This window comes from Gymnoscopelus microlampas, assembly GCF_963454915.1.
Source record: "Gymnoscopelus microlampas genome assembly, chromosome: 21".
In the NCBI taxonomy this organism is placed as follows: domain Eukaryota; kingdom Metazoa; phylum Chordata; class Actinopteri; order Myctophiformes; family Myctophidae; genus Gymnoscopelus; species Gymnoscopelus microlampas.
The window spans coordinates 44,704,000-44,723,566 of NC_139958.1; the positions used below are offsets into that span (position 1 = coordinate 44,704,000).

General features: G+C 43.5%; 2 protein-coding genes and 1 pseudogene across 3 annotated transcripts in view; all 3 read right to left on the bottom strand.

Moving 5' to 3' along the window:
• LOC311037002 (secretory carrier-associated membrane protein 1-like) overlaps nucleotides 1–19,567 on the bottom strand; it is a 302,700-nt gene that overhangs the window by 151,865 nt on the left and 131,268 nt on the right. The gene's annotated exons all lie outside the window — the stretch shown is intronic.
• On the bottom strand, nucleotides 2,532–4,637 carry LOC311037186 (glutamate dehydrogenase 1, mitochondrial-like; annotated as a pseudogene). The gene is made up of 3 exons: nucleotides 4,563–4,637; nucleotides 3,344–4,069; nucleotides 2,532–3,022 (listed from the first exon to the last, which is right to left on the bottom strand). The product of its transcript is annotated as a glutamate dehydrogenase 1, mitochondrial-like (transcript).
• Nucleotides 4,659–16,318, bottom strand: LOC311038031 (pseudouridylate synthase RPUSD4, mitochondrial-like; the record flags this gene model as incomplete). Its single annotated transcript, XM_084047326.1, has 3 exons — nucleotides 4,659–5,777; nucleotides 6,574–6,639; nucleotides 16,154–16,318. The coding sequence occupies 3 exons, from the start codon at nucleotides 16,316–16,318 to the stop codon at nucleotides 4,659–4,661; spliced, it is 1,350 nt and encodes a 449-aa protein (XP_083903452.1).

The window sequence follows — 19,567 nt, forward strand, 5'->3', positions numbered from 1 at the left end:
TGTGTTCTTTCTCAGAGAGAGACGCCAGCTTGGTGTCTAGCTTGGACTCTCTCTCCAAGATCGATGCCATGATGGTGTCCAGCTTGATGTCCAGCCTGTGGACTCTCTCGTTGACGATGTTATCCGTGTCGCGCCTCAGTTCGGTGATGTTGTCCACGATGTTATTCGTGTCGCGTTTCAGTTCAGCGGTCACACCCGCCTGAGTTGTCAGCACTCTGCCAATCTCCATTATCATTACAGGCAGCCTGGGGGCTCCATCCAGGGCAGCTGTCTTGCCAATTTTCCGATACACAAGTGCAATGCCCGCTCCAATCAGCAAAAAACCTGTTATCATAAAGACGAAATTATAAACATCTTCAATGTCCTCGATAGACAAAATGGACAGACACAGAACTCGCCACTTGTAGTGGGCATCGCCCATGTATCCGGCCAGAAAGGTCCCATCGGGGCATTTGGGGTCCTCAGGTCCAGTTTTCCGAGTTGAGAAAATTTGGTCTATAGGCGTTTAACGACCAGTTAAGAATTTCCATGTTTTACACCCGGGATTGTTCGTAGGTACAGTGTAGAGAAGCGAGGTGGAGGAGTGGAGAGATAAGGGTCAGGAGGAAAGAAAAGTGCGACCGCCTTCGTCAGCAAGCAGAGACAGTGGGACATCAGGCCTAAGGACAAAGGGGGGCAAAACCTGTTTTTTGCCCATGTATGGAGAAAACAGGTACAAAACATGCCCATGTATGGACGAAAGGGGGACAGACTTTTATGGCTGGGGCCTAAGGACAAAGGGGGCATGCCCATGTATGGAGAAAACAGGTACAAAGCCTCATGTAAGCCAGACCCCCTGGGTCTGGCAACAAAAATAAGATGCATTGTAATAAAGTGCTTTTCTCACCAATGACATGCTCCTCTAACCACCAGGAATGGTGGTGCAGACAGAGGGCAGCTACACCCAGCACACATTCAGCTAGGAATGAAAGGTGTGGAAAATACCCTTATTTAGAAACCAATTTTATCAAGCTAAAATATAACAAAATGTACAAAAATGAAATAAAAGCAACACACGGCTGTGTGGCTCATATAATTAACCAGGTAGGTTAACTTGGAACAACAATGCTAGCAACTAGCCAAACAATTGTGCTAACTCTGCATTGGCATTGCATGGTAACTTAGCCTATTAGCTGCTATCATGGCTAACAGCATGGCTGCTTTAGCTGCTAAGGTAGCTAACACAAAGTTTATAGCAACTCACCAATGTTATCAGAAAGGAACTCTTAGCCCTCTGGCAAGAGTGAGATGATGGGCATGGTGTGTGTGCTTGTGTGGCTTCAATATACTTATTTTACATTTGAAAGTATTAATTTGTTCTTAATTAGGGCTCTGTGGCTCTGTGACTCTGTCTCTCTCAGGGATCTCTCCTGCAATGCAGGTTGCCAGGTTGGTTCTTGGTTATAGGGATTCACAGCAGAGAAGTGGGGCAGTGACAGAGAGGGGCGCGAGAAGTAGTAGAGAGGTGTCATGTGATTGGGGGAATTCATCGTCAGTCTCCTTGGCTGGCTTTCTGTCAGCAGCAGGGTTGTTGTTGACAGGCCAGTCAAGTTAGGTAGACTTGCTCTGTTTCTTCAATAGTGACGTTACTTGACAGAATATCCTCATTTATTAATTTATCTGGTAACCAGTCTATATGACCTGGGTTACAGTTACATATATCCTTATATGGTGTGTTCTGTTCATGACATCAGCTTCTAGTGGGTGTTCACTCTCCATTCCGACATCTCACCACTCCGACTAGTGGCTTCCGCGTGCGGTTAGGGTTAGGGTTAGGGTTAGGTATAGGGTTCGTCAACGTCGGAAAGGCGACATGTCGGAAAGGAGAAATGCACCCCTTCTAGTGATGTCGGTCTCCGCACAGTCCATGACGTCAGTCTCGGATGACATAGGTCGCATCAACCCTGCTCCTTGTATAGGTATCTCTATTTCGATCCGGTAACGTGGAATCCTCTCCAACAGTATGTATGTATTGTATGTATTTATTCATTTATTCTGTTACAGTATATTTGCTTTGTTCATTTTCTTGTAAAATATGAGATAATGTTACGAGAGAGGTCTATGTTGTAATAAATAAGGATCTTTGAATTACTGTGATGAAAACTATTAATGTTAAAAAAGCATTATGACCACAACAACAAGAGTAGGTTAGATCACTGGTTCTCAACGTGGGGGTTCCCAGCTAAATTATGGATAGTTAGTAATCAAATGGGCCCTTGAGTTGTCCCTGTGTATGCATATGCTTAGTTCTTCTGGTTGAGCAGGCCTTTTGCTGCCGCTAGTGATCCAGGGTTTGTTGTTGGGGTAGCAGCGACAGTATACAGCATTAAAGGGGATGGAATATGATTAAGTTCACACATATGTGATTTAAAAGAAAAAAACAATACATGTAGGCCATGGACCCCCATTTGATACATTTATTAAATCTCTGGGAGATAAATAGGGGTTTGATGGAAACATGGGTCTGTTGGGAGGGACAGACCGACAGGTGTCTATGTGACTGTGAGACCAGCCTCCTGATAAACCTTAAAGACCTTTTCGATGGCATTGACATATGGGGCTGTCCGCAGGTCCAAGCCCAAGTTATACTTGGTGGCTGTATTCATGATTTGTCTGCCAGACCGTTCCATGGTGTTGGCCAGTCCTGACTGAACAATGTCCTCCTCCGAGGCACCAGAGAGTCGGCCATAGCTGACATGGTTTAAGTTCTTCAGTCATTCAAAGTAGGACACCGTCACACCTCCAGCGTTCAGATACATGTCCGGAATCACCAAGATGTTTCTCTCTAGGAAGATTTTGTCAGCCTCAGGGGTGGTTGGACCATTGGCACCTTCAGCGATGATCTTGGCCTTGATCTTGTGAGCGTTTTTCCTGGTCAGCTGCTTTTCATTGGCAGCAGGGATGAGGAAGTCACAGTCAGCCTCCAGGATGCTTCCCTCATATGGAGTGGAGTTGGGGAAACCCACAATGGTGCCATTGTTGTCTCCGCCAGAGGTGGAGAGTATGTTTTCGTTTCTGTCCTTCCGTGTGTCCGACCGTCTCAGCCAAGCTAACAATGGTCACGCTTCACGTGACACGTGAAGAATATGTTGTCACCAATGCTTTGATTGGCTAGCGAGACGCATGATGACAAAAAAACCTATAAATATCAAATGTGCTTCAAAAAATCATTTATACTTTTTGAAGCTAAGCTAACATTGGTCAAGTGACACGTGACAATATGTAATATAAATAGGTAAGACAGGATTAATCAGGAACAGTACTGGCGGAGACCTATGCTCCGAGGAGCACATTTTCTAGTTCAGTTTGTAATCGTCCAGCTCCTGCGGGTCGATGCCGTTAGGATTCCAGATACTTCCAGCTATCTCTCCCACACCGATACACTTAGCTCCAAAACGATGGAGGTAACGCATGGAGTATAGACCCACATTACCAAAACCCTGGATGACGAAAGTCTTGTTCTGGATGCCAGGACACATACCCACCAGGCCCATTAAGGACTCCTCATTGATGAAGTTTTTGATGCCGTGGAAGACTCCACAACCAGTTGCAGAGATTCGACCGTGGATTCCTGCCTGACTGATGGGTTTACCAGTCACATAGGCACGGGCATTCAAGTCATTGTATCCCACGGTTGTAGCGTAGGTGTCAGCGATCCAAGACATCACCTTCTCTCCAGTACCCATGTCAGGAGCCGGGACGTCAACCCCAGGACCGATAAATCCTTTCTTGGCCAGTTCAAGGGTGAATCTCCTGCTGATCTTCTCCAACTCATTGTCAGAGTAATCTTCTGGATTGATTTTAACTGCACCTTTAGCTCCCCAAATGGCACATCTACAACAGCACACTTGTAAGTCATGAGAGACGCCAGAGCTTTAACCTCATCAATGGACACATCTGCACTATACCTGATACCTCCTTTGCATGGTGTCCTGTGCTGGCTGGGTTGGGCCCGGTAGCCCTCGACCACCTCCCAATCCCCATTGTCTCTCTTGATGGGGAAGCAGACACTCAGGACATGGTTGCAGGGCTTGATGATGGTCGATCGACACGGTTGACACGGTCGACACGGTCACGATTTTTTTCTGTTCTGGCCCCACAGTGGTGGAATGAACTTCCCACTGATGTCAGGACAGCAGAGTCACTGCCCATCTTTCGCCGCAGGCTGAAAACCCACCTCTTCAGGAAACACTACCCTTCCTCTTTGCCTGGCCTACTTGTTGTTAACTAGTTGTACGAACTCTTGTTTTATTTTTGTATTGTTTTATTGGATCTTGTTTAGTCGATACACTTATTTGTTTTAGCTCGTGCTCATTTGATTTAGCTGATATATTGCACTTTTACCTTAGCGCTAGGTATACTCTTGGTTGCTTGTTTTTGCAGGAAATGCACTTAAAACTTCTGGTGATTAGTAGTTTTCGTTCCCTACCTATGTTGAATACACTTATTGTAAGTCGCTTTGGATAAAAGCGTCTGCTAAATGACTGTAATGTAATGTAATGTAATGTAATGTAATGTAATGTAATGATGATCTTCAGGATCCCCCGCACCTGCTGTCTCTTGTGCTCTGTCGACTCTCTGTTCTTGAGGCCTTCGATGAGTTTATTCTCACTCTTTGATCACTCTTTAGAAAGATTTAACCGCAGTTGACGCAATGATTTGGTGAAGAATCTGGGCAGAGGACAGGTCACAGAGACGTCGGGTTGACCTTCGTTTCCCAGCAGTATCGTCTGGCGGGCGTGTAAATGAAGAGGAAGGTAACGGACCTTGCTCTGCTCTAGTCCCAACCTTCCCAGCAGACCTTCCGGTAGTTTCTGGGGTGCCAGTTTGGTCCAATGGAAGTATTTGTGGTCCCCAAGGGTGGGGCATGACAGAGCCAATGCCATGTGAACCCTCATCTGGTGTTTTACTCCAGTTAGTGGCTGGAGTTCTACAAGGCTGCAACCACCATCACTTTCCAGGACACGGTATTGGGTCAAAGCACCCTGAGCTTGCCGATGGGACCTAACTCTGGTTACTCCCTCTCCTGTGTCACTCACCCTGTACGCTGGACTTAGTCCCATCTTGAAATGGGGCCGAGAGCCTGAGACCTGTCTCTCTATAACAGGAATGTCGATCACCCCTTCAGCCGGTACCGGCACACCGACAGTGATGATCCAATATTTCCTCTGCACTTGGCTATTTTTGCTGAGGGCTAGGATGTGATCTGCCATCTCCTCACTTTTAGCCAGTATGAGAGTTCCTGTGGCCTCCTTTTCCAGGCCGAGACATGTATAGTGCGTCGATGTGCTTTTCATCCCAAACAACATTTTGCTGAGGACTGGCAGCACAGAGGAAATGGATGTGCCCCCCGAGTTATCTTGGACAGGAACCCCATATGGTTTGTTGATGACCACCAGGTCGTCGTTCTGGAACAGCATAGTATTATGCAAATGTTTGGCTAAAACGTTAGGGTGAACATTTTGCAGCTGTTGGGTGAACTGTTTCATTTCTGCAACCCCCTTCTCCCCCCGTGTGGTGGACTGTGCTGTCGTCTTCTTCTTGTCTTGCTCTGTCTGGTTCTCCTGCTGGATCTTCCGTGCCAGATCGATGGCTCTGAGACGAGGTCTGTCGCCCTGATCAGGGGTCTCAGGGCTGTTGGGGGCCCCTTCATCAGACACAGTGGCACGGCTCCTGGGGGCTCCTTTAGTCACAGTGGCATGGCTCCTGAGGGCTCTTTTAGCTACAGTGGCATGGCTCTTGGTAAACGACGTGCAGCAATATTTGTTTTAGGATGAGAAATGATCACGTTCCACATTCTTCTACAGGAGTTGTTCATGGTAGCGCTTGAAGGGTAAACTCAATTTTACACACACATGCACTCATGGATCGATGTATACCGGTGCATTCTGATGCATGTCTGCCTCGCTATCAAGGGGATATATAAACTGAGAGTAGGTTCTAAGTATAAACTGCGTCAGCCATGACCATATATGAGTTCCACACGGCATCTGGACTAAAACATTGGGTAACCAACCTATCAACAAACACAGCGTTAGAAACGTTGTGGGCGAATACTCATACTGTCTACGTACAGATGTAAGAAGTATAGAACTGAGTTAATTGAAAACATTATTTTTGCCAGACCTAGGGGGTCGGCCTACAGGAGGCTTTGTCGGTCGGTCTGTCCCTCTTTTCCTCGGTCTGTCCCTCTTTTCCTCTGCACTCACGTCATGCGAAGTCCGGCCATTCAGATTTCAACCACTAGGGGTCTGGCAGAACAGGTCTCCTGGTTTCCTTGTTGCCAGACCCAAGGGGTCGGCCTACAGGAGGCTTTGTCGGTCTGTCCCTCTTTTCCTCTTTTGTCCCTCTTTTCCTCTTTTCCTCCGCACACACGCCATGCAAAGTCCGGTCCATTCAGATTTCAACCACTATGGGTCTGGCAGTACCAGGTCTCCTGGTTCCCTGGTTCATTGATTGTTCATTGATATTGATATACGGAAAATAAAATATTAAATAACTGCATTTCTCGATTTTTTATAGATGATAACTTACCTGGTATTTGCTCTCTGACGCTGATGCATGTAACTTCACCTTGGGGAACTTCAGCTCGTTCAGATCCTAGGACACTCTGGATGTGCAAAGACGGTACAAAGAAGACATTTGCTGGTGTCCTTCTACAGGTGCTCAATTGAGAGCATCCTCACCTACTGTACTGTATATGCGTGTGGTTTGGCAGCTGCACCGTTGCAGTGAGGACGGCACTCCAGGGAGTGACCTGGACAGCTCCCGTTGTCTCAGGAAGGCCCATAGTATCCTAAAGGATCCATCCCACCCCGGGCACTGCCACTTGAAGCTGCTGCCTTCGGGCAGACGATACAGATCGCTGAGGGCAGGAACAAATAGACTTAAGAACAGTTTCTACCCAAGAGCAGCAGTGGCTCTCACTGTGGAACTAAATGAGAACTAACATTATGCACGGGACACTTTATTGCGATATGGACACTTTTTTTTTTTTAAATCGATTGGTCTAGTATTCTGTATTTTAATATATATATAGTTTTGTATAATGCACTTTTAAGGGGTTTGCTACAATTTCGTTGTTCTTAACTGTAACAATGACAATAAAGTTCATTCATTCATTCATTCATTTTTAATATAAAAACTGCAACAATGCAACAATCGAATACTTTATTTATTAGCAGTTTGCAAAAACAAACAGATTTATACAAAAGAAAAGGCCAAGCATTTTCCATACCATGGTTTGTTCAGATTTTTGCGGAAGCCGCTGGATTACATTTATGTTAGTAGGCTACTGTATGAAAATAGACTTTCAGATTTGACATTTGCTTGAGATAGAATCCAACACACTAAATATCATTGTGTGGTTGTGAATTAACTGGACAAAATATCGTTCATGGCTTATTAACCACAAAATGATATTTAGCATTCACTCAATTATTCAGGTAAGTTCAGTCATGTTTTCATGACTTCTGAGAACATTTTAACAGAACGATTTTTTTTTACCATTTCTGCCATATAAAGCAGATTTTACACAACAAATACATGCTCCTAGTTCTCTGAGATTTTTACACGGTTTGCATTATTATCTGAACGGCTTTTCCGTTTCAACTTTTTCATTCAGCCAAGCTCATCTCCATATAATTTGAACTGTGCTCTCAACGTTAGTCGGGTTACATTCAGCAGGTCGTGGAGTCAATGCTCCAGCCAGGACTCTGAGCAGCTGATCTTTGATAGATCAATGTAAATATTTGGCTGGCTATGGATGCTTTGTCGTTTGGAAATCATTTTGACTAGCATATGCTGCGTTTATGATTTGAGGCTTTTTGTTCAAAACAAACCACTCCTGCAAACTTAAGATGCCAATCTTAGCCAATCAGAATTGATAATGAAAAATCTGATAGATCCGTGTTGATCACATGACTATAGAAATAATGTGTACCGATTACTATTAACAGGCAGCAACATAATGTAAAAACAAAACAGCCTTCATATCGCCTGTCAGTGCTCAGCTGCCAGCTTTTACTTTTGGTACATTAAGTATATTTTGATGCCGATACTTGTGTAAACTCTTGAATACAGGGGCTTTGACTCGTAGCCAAATATTTCAATATGTGGTATCGGTACTTTACCTAAGTAAGTAAAAGTGGTGGTGGAAGGAATACTTCTTTGGAAGTACTCCTTCCACCAGAGGTCACCCTCTTGAGTTAGCCATGGAGGCGTGCCATCAGGAAGGTCACCTTCTTACCATGTCGAGTTGCTCATGGAGAAACGTTAACAGCTCCATGGGGTCCTGTTCGGTCTTGCCGTTGAAATTGCTATCTTTTTGGCCTAAGGCAATCTGGAACTCTTATGGGTCGATGGGATTGGTCTGCCCAGACCACATGTGCTTCATGAGCTTTACAAACTCCTTCAACACCGGTTTGCCCGAACTGGAAGGAGAGAGAGAAACGGATGTGACTTGTTAAGGCTTTTCAGACAGGGGAGCGATTGACACACCTATAATTTATTTTCAATGAGAGTCTGTGTTTCCCCAGACAAAATAGTCATTGAATTCATCAGCGGCCTCTTTTCTGTTTTTTACAATTTCACCTTGGTTTTTAACAAAATAATTTGGAAGGTCAACATTTCCACTTCTTTTTCTTATATTCTTTATCACTTTCCATGTCCCTTTGATATTACATCTATTCATTTCCAGCAACTTGATATAATACTCTTTCTTATTAACTCTCAAAATGTTTAACAATTTATTTTTTATATCTCTTATTATTATTAAGAGTATTTAATTTCATCTTCCTCTGTTTTGATTTTGAGGTACCTCCTATACAATGTATTTTATTCTTTAATGGGCAGTGTTTTGAGTTCTATAAATAAAGACAAGAATGCGTTATAAGCTTTGTCAGGATCCTCAACATAGACTTCTTTCCAATCCTGTATCCTCAGTTCTTCCTTAAATGCATTAATAGCTTCCTGTGTTTTATGATGTACAAACTTACAGGGCTTCTTATCAGCAATAAACCCATATGTAAGACAGCAAAAATTGGTAGGTGGTCAGTTATATCATTAATCAATAGTCCACTCACTAGCTCTGTCAATTACATTTGTAAATATATTGTCTATTAGAGTTTTTTTTTTGTCCCATGTAAATTAAGCAAATCAATGTTGGTGTCACCACAAATAAATGCCACCTTGCTATTATTTAGATTATCATACATCCCAGCTATCTCATCCTTCAGAACTCATTCACTGCCAGACTTATTTCTGGCTTGTGGTCCCACTGCCAGGATTTTGAGATTCTCTTACCTTTTCAAGTTGTCACAGCATATTTATCTCCAGTATGATTGATCCCCTGATGATTGCTAATCACTGAGGGTATTCAGGTGTGGTTTCACATATGTCAACGAGGTCATAGTGACCTCATTGACATTTGTTGTTTGATGTTTGAAAATAGCATGTTTCACTCAAAAATACATGGAAAAACACAGGAAAAAGGTGATTTTTTTTCTCAGTTTAGTTTTTTACATAGAAGTGAATGGAGCAGCAAATCTTTGGATCGCGCTATCTTCTGGTTCCTTTGTGATAACAGAAAAAATAAATAAAAAATACATCAAAAGATGTCATTGGCACTGTGGGCTTACTGAAAACAGGCTTTTCAGACAGGGGAGCGATTGACACACCTATAATTCATTTTCAATGAGAGTCTGTGTTTCCCCAGACTTCGACACAGTAAGACGTGGAGTTATGAGTGAGCAATATATATAATTATTTCTGGTCCAGGATATGTTTAGTTTTATACAGTATTGCAATAGATTTAGAATAACTTTGATCGTATATACTTTATATGCATATTCCAATTTAATTTTTTGTCAATGGTTACTCCCAATAATTTATCTCTACTTCATCAATCCTGAGTGTGACTTCAGCATTCATTTTTCGATTTCCAAACACAATTTTTTTTTTGGCTTACATTCAGTGACAGCTTATTAATGTCAAATCATTTATTCCCTCCACTTCGACTGTATCCAAAAGTTCCCTCAAATGGTCCTGTAAAGGACTGGCCCAATAAGCGGCTGGAAACAGTGCAGAGTCAGGAAGTAGATTGCAACCAAAGGTGCTTTTATTCAGCCAAAGTGCACATACAGGATAAGAGCATCAGCAGCAAAAGGTGGCATGGTGGTCAGCAGCTAAAACTAAACCTGAGTGTGTTTGTTTCTGGCAGCCTTTTATACTCAGCTGAGCCAATCAATTGTGGGTTCAACCATGTTGCAGTTACCTCAAACATGCAACAGATCTAAACCACACATTCCATTAAACATCTGCATCAATTCAATACCCCTGGTAAATACATACAGTATAACTTAAGCACCCTATTGCAACACAAACGTTATCACATTAGCAGCTGCCAATATACAACCCAAAACCCCCCTCTCTCTTGTACTGTGGTCCAGTCCAAACCCATATATGGTGCTCGGGCACCCTGGGGACTCTTTTGCCCGAACACCCTTGAACAGACAGACATAAGCAGTATTAAAATCACACTCCAACATCCCATATATATTGCCACATATTATATTGCACTAAAACATATTGCACATTCCTCTTATGGTGTTGCACTGACTATATTGCACTTGCCCATCATGATCCAATATTCTTGTGTGCAAATATACTGTGCAAAAGAGTAAAGTGCAAAATGCTGTGCAAATATAAATACATCAATAAATACTGTTACAATATATATATGTGCAAAATAAGTGGTGTGCAAAATAGTGCCAATTATAAGTAACGGAGGACCTCTTCGTTACATGTCCCCAGAACAAAGTAAAGTTGTATCATGAGCTAAATTAAGAAAGTGTAACAAGTTTGATACCCTACACATATCATTTATATAAAGAATAAAAAGCTTTGGGCCCACTACCGAGCCTTGGTGTACCCCAAAGGTAACTTTCCCATGTTCTGAATGAACATTATTGACATTTACATACTGGTATCTATTTTCAAGATTCTTACCCAATTATATGCAACACCTCTAATGCCATAATTCTCTAGCTTCTTTAACAGTATTCTGTGGTCAATAAATACCCTGTACTCGTTATTGCCCACCGCAGCCAGTGGTGAGCTGTGGATTTTTGAGCTATGGGGGCTCTATTTTATGACGTCATGGCACACACACGTGCACGCGCGCGCACGTGCACATAGCCACTAAGCTCAGTGCTAGTTGAAATACTGTATTCAACATGTGATTATTAATGTAATTATATTTCTTATTATTTTTGTTGCATGGTTAATTTGTTGTTTTTATTTTTGTTTCAATTCATTAATTATTTTCCTTTTAGTTTTATATAAAAGCCCTTTACATAGACTCACCCACATATAAGTAGTTAAAATAATCAGACAACTTGTCTTTGTCTTGTCTCAGAGAACTGGTTCCTTTGCTAAGTGATCCCCTTCACACTCTGCAGTGCAGAGACTGTTGTCTCTCATTGTGAGAGGAATGTAACACATTCAATTCAAGTCCATGGCTTTTCTCCAGTAGCCTAATGTTATGCAAATCAGCCAGGTAGAGGCTATTGAGAACGGCTCGCCGCTGACGGCGCGAACCTTGAGAGGCTATTGTTTAAACTTTAAGGTGTTAAAGACCGCCGCTGACAGTGCGTGTATGTGGAGCATGCGTGAGCCCCCAGCCCCCATAGTGTCAGAGCTAAGGTGGCCGACCCCCTGAGCACCCCCTAGCGCTCACCCCTGGCAGTTGCTATATTCTCTACTAATTCGATTACTGCTAGTGAGGTTGATCGATTGGCTCGGAAACCATACTGGTGGTCACTTAATAAATTAATTTGTCAATGAAATTATTAAAGGTAAGGTAAGTGATTTATTTTGGTTAAAATAAGTGTTAAATAGCTCTATATTCTGATAGTACTCATTGCTATGTGTTTTGTTCAGTAAAAGGAGTCTCCCATTTCTCCCATGTCTCTCCAGCTCTTTATTAAACAGAAAATGCATTTTCAGTGCTCTCTCCTGATTGGCTTAAATGTTGTCACCTACAGCACCTGAAAATGTACTATATTCTGTTAATTAAAGAGCTGGAGAGACCCCTGTGACCGAACAAACGCTCTGTAGCAATGATTACTATCAGAATATAGTACTTTACTGTAACCTTTTTACCAAAAAAAACCTTTAAGTCTTTGTACAAATATTTTTTCCAAAATCTTCGAACATTGCGGAAGTAAAGAAACTGGTCCATAATATACCAGTCAGAAAAGACATTACAAATATGTGTCCAAGATTTAGCAAAGATTTAGCAATATTCAATTACAGATTTAACTACTAGAGATATGTGCATTTCATTATAATTAATAGACTTTTTGTTCTTAAATTCATTAACAATGTCAATAACCTCCTTTTCATTTACTCTATTTAAAAACATAGATTGTTCATTTCTATACCTGTTGTCATCTTCCATACCTCCCTTGTCACTTGGTTCACTTATGTCTTAGGATAAATTGGGACCCACATTTACAAAATAGAATACACATTTTTTACAATTTCACCTTGGTTTTTAACAAAATAATTTGGAAGGTCAACATTTCCACTTCTTTTTCTTATATTCTTTATATTACATCTATTCATTTCCAACAACTTGATATAATACTCTTTCTTATTAACTCTCAAAATGCTTACCAATTTATTTTTTACATCTCTTGTATTTAATTTCATCTTCCTCTGTTTTTATTTTGAGGTACCTCCTATGCAATGTATTTTATTCTTTAATGGGCAGTGTTTCGAGTTCTATAAATATAGCCAAGAATGCGTTATAAGCTTTATCAGGATCCTCAACATAGACTTCTTTCCAATCCTGTATCCTCAGTTCTTCCTTAAATGCATTAATAGCTTCCTGTGTTCTATTTCGTCCCTGCTAACCGCCAGAGGCGGTGCTTAAAGCACTGAATGGTTCCCTTGCGCATGCGCAGTTCGAGTATTGTATACCAACAACGTCACTTGTGACCCCTGGATGACCCGGAGGAGGCTATATCATCCGTGAATCATCAAGGGATCTTTTCCTTTTTTCTTCTTGCGCGCGAGTTGCGGGAGGCATGCGTTAATCCGACAGACCTTTTCTCCGACTGTGGCATCCGCGTGCGGTTAGGGAATGGTTAGGGTCGGACTTCAGTGCTAAGCCTTTTTAGAAAGGTCATCCTTTCAGAAAAAGGCAGAGCAAGGAATTTTTGCTCTCGCCATCTTATTTTTGAAAGAAAGTCTTTTTGGGATCCTGCTACTCTTTAATTTTAAGGTCCATATAATTTCACATTCTGTTTAATTAAGTATTCCTTTAGACTACATTCTAAATCTTTGCCCTAAGCCCTTTTTGGCTGTTACCCCTTTCCTGGAGGGAGGGGGGGAAAAACATTTTTTTCCAATTAGGGTTAACCATTTCACCTTTCTTTAAGGTTTAGGTTTTTGGGCATGTTTACAAATTATAACATGAAATAGAAATGCCAGTGAACTTTGTGAGAAATGTTCACTGGGGACTGTGCATGGCAGGTAAGTCCAGTCATCCTGAGTCCCACCTGGACCGCATACCAAAAAATCATCCATAATGTCATTATAAGAATGGTACAGGATTAGGACTCAATAAAAGATTTAAGAGAACAAATACAGTTATGGACCATGACGGAGGCGCGCCGACTCAGCAGACCTTGAGGCCGAGGAGTTGCGCCCGAGCGCCTCCAGGCGCGAGTGCCCGCAACGACCGGCCGAAGGGCTGCTAGTCGACTCAGCGCCGTCCGAGTTATGTACCGATAGGGACAGAATCGTAAATGATGTTTGTGGGGACTGCGTGTACCCCAACTAACCTTCCCTGTGACTACTGGTCAATAGTGTGTCTTTGTTGGGACTGATACAATTCTCCATTTCTGCTACAGGGGTTGGGGTTAGAGTAATGAGGGCCTTAACCCCTTTTAATTTTAAGGTCCTTATTATTTCACATTTGTTCATCTAAGTCTTCCTAGGTCCATTGTTTGATTGTGTGTGTCTTGGCCCACTTAGTCCTTTTGAAGGCTTGAGTGGGCATTTGGGTTGATCACCCTCACACCTATTTGGGTCTTTAAGCTATGGGTCAGGGAGAAGCCCCTTGCCTTCCCCTAGGGTCGTTGACGTGTCTGTGATTGTCCTTAATGGTCGGGTGTTATTCCTCCTTTCTCTGGTGGGTCTTTGTTCTTTTAGTTCTCTAAGTACCTGGTGGTCTCTTTGTGTGTTTCTGTGAGTTAATTTGAGTGAATTAAGAAGGGTTGGTTTGTGTGTTTCTGGTGTTTGTCATATTCAGTCCTTCTGGAAAAATTGTGTCCAATCTTTTTATCCATTGTCTTTCGTTATATTGTCTCTGTCCTGTTGTCCAATTTGGGTTATGCTCTAAGCCAGTGACTTTTAGGGAGTTTATTCCATGTGTCATAAAGTGTTGAACAATTATCAAATTGGTCTTCTTGCCATTGTTTATATTATATCTATGTTGGTTTAATCTGGTGGCGATTGTGTTTTGTGTTTCACCCACATATTGAAGGCCACACTTGGTGCAGGTGATTAAGTAAATACAGTTTTTAGTGTTAGCCTGCATTCTTTGTTTAATGCCAAACACTCTTTTGTTGTGCCTGTTGGTTACCATTTGGGCTGTTTTAAAGTAATCTGGTCTCTTGTTAGTTGGTCTATTCGTTCCTTTAAGAGTGCTGTGGACTAGGTAATCTTTGAGGTTCTTGTTTTTCCTATAGGCTGAAATGATTTTACACCCATTTAAAAGTGTGTTTCCTCTGTTTTGGAAATTTCTTTTTATCCTGGTGTTGGCTAATTTGCTTTGTGAGGAGTAGGTAGTGACCAAGGCCAGTTTTGGGCCCTGGTATTTTTCCTTTACTTCCAGAAAGGTGTCTTGGGCTTTTCGTAGGAAGGTCCTTGTGTAACCTCTTTTTCGTAGGGCGCAGAATAAGATCTTGCAGGCTGTCTTAAAATCCTGTTCTTGTGTGCAGATTCTATGGAATCGTAGTAGCTGTGATTTAACAATCCCTGTGTAACAGTGTGGTGGGTGGAATGAGGTTTTATGTAGGAGAGCGTGAGTGTCTGTTTCTTTAAAGTAGACTTTGAGATCTAACTTTCCACTGGTGTTAAACAGTGGGCCCTTGAAGACGGTTACATCCAAGAAATCTATTTTGTTTGTGTCTGTGACAAATTTTATAGTGATGGATCGGTGGTGTGTGTTTAGAACTTTAATAAAGTCTTCAAAATCCTCCTTGGAGTGCTCCCAAATCCCAAAGATATCATCCAAGAATCTAAAATAGTGGGTTGGTTTTAGAATACATTTTTTTAAAGCTGTGTTTTCCCACATTGCCATGTAGATGTTCGCGTAGGATGGAGCAAACCGTTTTCCCATGGCTGTGCCCTTTGTTTGTAAATAAAACTTATTGTTAAATTCAAAGTCGTTCTTGGTCAGATTAAGACTTAATAATTCTAATAATTCAGCATCTGGCCGCCCCCTATCTGGATATTTGTTGAAAATATCTTTCACTGCTTTTAATCCTGCAGCTGTCTCAATGTTGGTATATAGGCTGTCAATATCAATTGAGAATAAAAAGGCCGCTTGTGGCATTGTTATTTTCTTGATTTTTTCAACAAAGTCATAAGTGTCTTTCACGTAGCTCGGATGTTGGGTTGAGAGGGGGTTCAGAAAATATTCAATAAATTCTGCTGTCTGATAGGTTTCACTGCCACAGTCAGAAACTATTGGTCTGCCTGGTGGGATTTCGAATGGTATGGTCCATGTGTCGGGTGCTTTATGTATTTTTGGCAATAGATAGAAGACCCTTGGTCGCGGTGTGTCTTGACCCGAGAGGTAGGTCTCTTGTTTGCTACTTATTAATTTTTTCTCTTTCATTTGTTTTATAATCCTCTTAGCTTCAATTGCTGTGTTTTTGTAGATTGGTTCCTTCAATTCTTTGTAATGGTTTTCATTACTAAGTTGTCTCTCTGCTTCAAAAATGTACTGGTATCGGTCCATTATTACGATGGAGGATCCCTTATCTGCTGGTTTGATTATAATGTCTTTATTTTTTGCTAGTTGTCTAAGTGCTCTTACCTGTGGTCTTGTGAGGTTGTCTGTTTCTTTCAGGTGTCCTGGGATCTTGTTCAAAATCTTGCTGTCTTCTCTGAGTAGTAGTTTAAGGCTGTCTGGGAGGGAGCCGTCTGTTGGTTCCCAGGAGGATCTTGTCTGGAACGGTGTTATTTGTCCCCTCTCTCCCATTCCAAAATGAGTGGCTAATTTTATCCTTCTGTGATAATCTGATACATCTTTTTCCAGTTGTTTGGTCTGTTGTTTGTAGATGTCCAACGTGGGAACAAATGATAATCCTTTCTCCAAAACGTCTCTTTGGGCTTGGTCTGGTTTGAAATAGTGTGATAGGTTAATTATGTTTGATTTTAGCCCCGTCTGTATTAGCCTTGCAGGGCATTCCAGTTTGGAGCGAACCATCAATGCTGAGCAGACTAGCCTGGGGGGGGCATCAAGGCTGTAGACCCCCTGTCACACCTCAGGGCGTTCTAGTCTACATACTGCCTCGTGACAAAAAACGACAGGCGTTTTTCATCCTGGCTGGGATGTGAAGGGACTCGACAGGTTTAGGAAGGTCATGCCATTTCATATGTTGACCACAGCAGATGATCTGCGGACCGTCGCCCACAGAGAGTGGTTCACGTCTATAGACCTGAAGGACGCATACTTTCATGTCCCCATTGCCTGTCTGTCAACACTGGCAGTTTTTGTGTCTTGCCTATCAAGGCCACCACTAGCAGTTCAGGGTGCCACCATTCGGGCTCTCCCTCTCCCCGAGGGCATTCACAAGGTGTGTGGCAGCGGCAGTTGCGCCTCTGCAGCCCTAGACATGAGGGCTCTGTATCCAGAAATACAGCACGTCTCCCGTCCCACGTGGCCCATCTGGGACTAGGAGAAAAGTGGCCTAGAACCATCTCAGGCCACAACATTCATTCATGTGGCTTTAAACGCTATGACTATGACAGCCTGTCCGCCCCCCCGTCGGGTGGACGACATCTTAAACCTCCTTTCCTTGCCCCAGAGAGGCCACTTGGATGCCAAGCGGCACGGACAAAGGAAGATCAGGCGGTCACAGCAGTGTCTCCTTGCCCTGGCCCATATCAAGGCAACACCTCGACCGTGTATAATGTAAATAATCAGGGCGGGACCAAGCCCCCCGCCTGATCAGCCTACGGGCAATTTACCTATCGGGAGAGCAGGAAAACCTGCAGACTTTCTCTCCTGTCAAAATCCTCCATCCAGAGGTGGTGTACACCACCTGGGGCCTCTGCGGCAGAGGGGGACCTCTTCGCCTCAGAGGCGTCAACCCTCTGGTTCTCCCTAGCGGGGACAACCAGCCCTCTGGGCCAGGATGTGCTGGCTCACCCTTTGCCAGAGGCACTGTATAGGCCTTTCCACTGCTTCCTCTGATATGACCAGCGCCTCAGAGAGCTCTTCGGGAGGGTCACACCATGCCGCTGGTGGCCCCCTTCTGGCCAGGGAGGACTTTGTTTCCTCTGTTGCACAGACTCAGTCGCAGGGCGCCATGGCGCCTCCCCGACAGGAGAGGGCCCAAACCGCTGCTGAGCAGCCGTGCGGACCCAGTCAGGCATAAATGGTAAATGGTGCATTTATATAGCGCTTTTATCCAAAGCGCATTACATAGATTGTGCATTACAGGCACACCATCCTGAATGCAGGAGCACCATCCACCAGGCTACAGTATGATAACAGACGGAAGCTGTTTTCCAACTGGTGTATGGGTCAGGGTGAAGACCCAGTGCGTTGCTCTGGGCCTACTTTTCTGGAGCTTCTGCAGTCCCTCTTAGACAAGGGCCGATAAAAGAGCTCCTTCTACTCTAAGAGTGTACATACTAGCAGCAATATCATATTGGCATGCTAGAATCTATAATGGCACAGCCACAGTGGGGAAGCCACGGTCTAGTGTCCCTCTTCCCGAGGGGGGCCCTGAGGTTGCACCCTCCAAGAGCCTTGAGAACTCCAGCATGGGATCTCCCATGACTCCCAAGTGGGCGTCATGTAAGACGGCATTCCTCCTGGCCTTTACCTAAGTGAAGCGTGTCAGCGAGCTGCACGCCCAGTCTGTCAATGACTTGCGTCCGAGGTGGAACTCAGACGGCGTCACTCTGTGGCCGAACACAGCGTTCCTCCCTGAAGGTGCTGTCACATTCGCACCTCAACCAGCCTATAAGGCTACAGTTCAACCCTCCACCAGGAGAGTGGATGGTGAAGCTGGAACTGTTGTGCCCTGTGCGGGCCCTGAGAGCCTATGTCAGACCTTCTGCGTGCATTAAGCGGTCAGAACGGCTTTCTTCTTATGGTGGCCCTAACAAAGGTTGCGCTCTCTCTAGACAGCGCCTGTCCCACTATATTGTGGATGCCATCAATCACGCTATGGGCCGAGTAATCGTCCGCTGCCATCTGGCGTCAGGTGCCACTCTACCAGGAGTGTCCTCATATCATGGGCTACCCTGAGAGCGGTACCCCTGGAAGATATCTGTGCCGTGGCCCCACGGGCATCACCTGCACGCTTTCCAGGTTCTATTGGGTGGATGTTGCCACTCCCCACCATTGGGTGTGGTCCACTTACCAGAGTCCTCCGATTCTACTCTTTGAGTTTTGTAATCAGGATTCTTCGTGACTCGTTTGGTATAAGTCATTCAGTGCTTTAAGCACCGCCTCTGGCGGTTAGCAGGGACGAAATAGAACGTTAGTTACGTATGTAACCACGGTTCTATGAGTCCCGAATGACCGCCAGAGCGTTCTGTCACTCAGAATCCTCGTGTTCTCGCGAGAAGATTCTGTAGGAAAAGATCCCTTGATGATTCCCGGATGATATAGCCTCCTCCGGGTCATCCAGGGGTCACAAGTGACGTTGTTGGTATACAATACTCGAACTGCGCATGCGCAAGGGAACCATTCAGTGCTTTAAGCACCACCTCTGGCGGTCATTTGGTACTCATAGAACCGTAGTTACATACGTAACTATCGTTTTATGATGTACAAATTTACAGGGCTTCTTATCAGCAATAAAACCATATGTAAGACAGTAACAATTGGTAGGTGGTAGTTATATCATTAATCAATAGTCCACTCACTAGCTCTGTCAATTACATTTGTAAATATATTGTCTATTAGAGGTTTTTTTTTTGTCCCATGTAAATTAAGCAAATCAATGTTGGTGTCACCACAAATAAATGCCACCTTGCTATTATTTAGATTATCATACATCCCAGCTATCTCATCCTTAAGAACTCATTCACTGCCAGACTTATTTCTGGCTTGTGGTCCCACTGCCAGGATTTTGAGATTCTCTTACCTTTTCAAGTAGTCACAGCATACTTATCTCCAGTATGATTGATCCCCTGATGGTTGCTAATCACTGAGGGTATTCAGGTGTGGTTTCACATATGTCAACGAGGTCATCGCGACCTCGTTGAC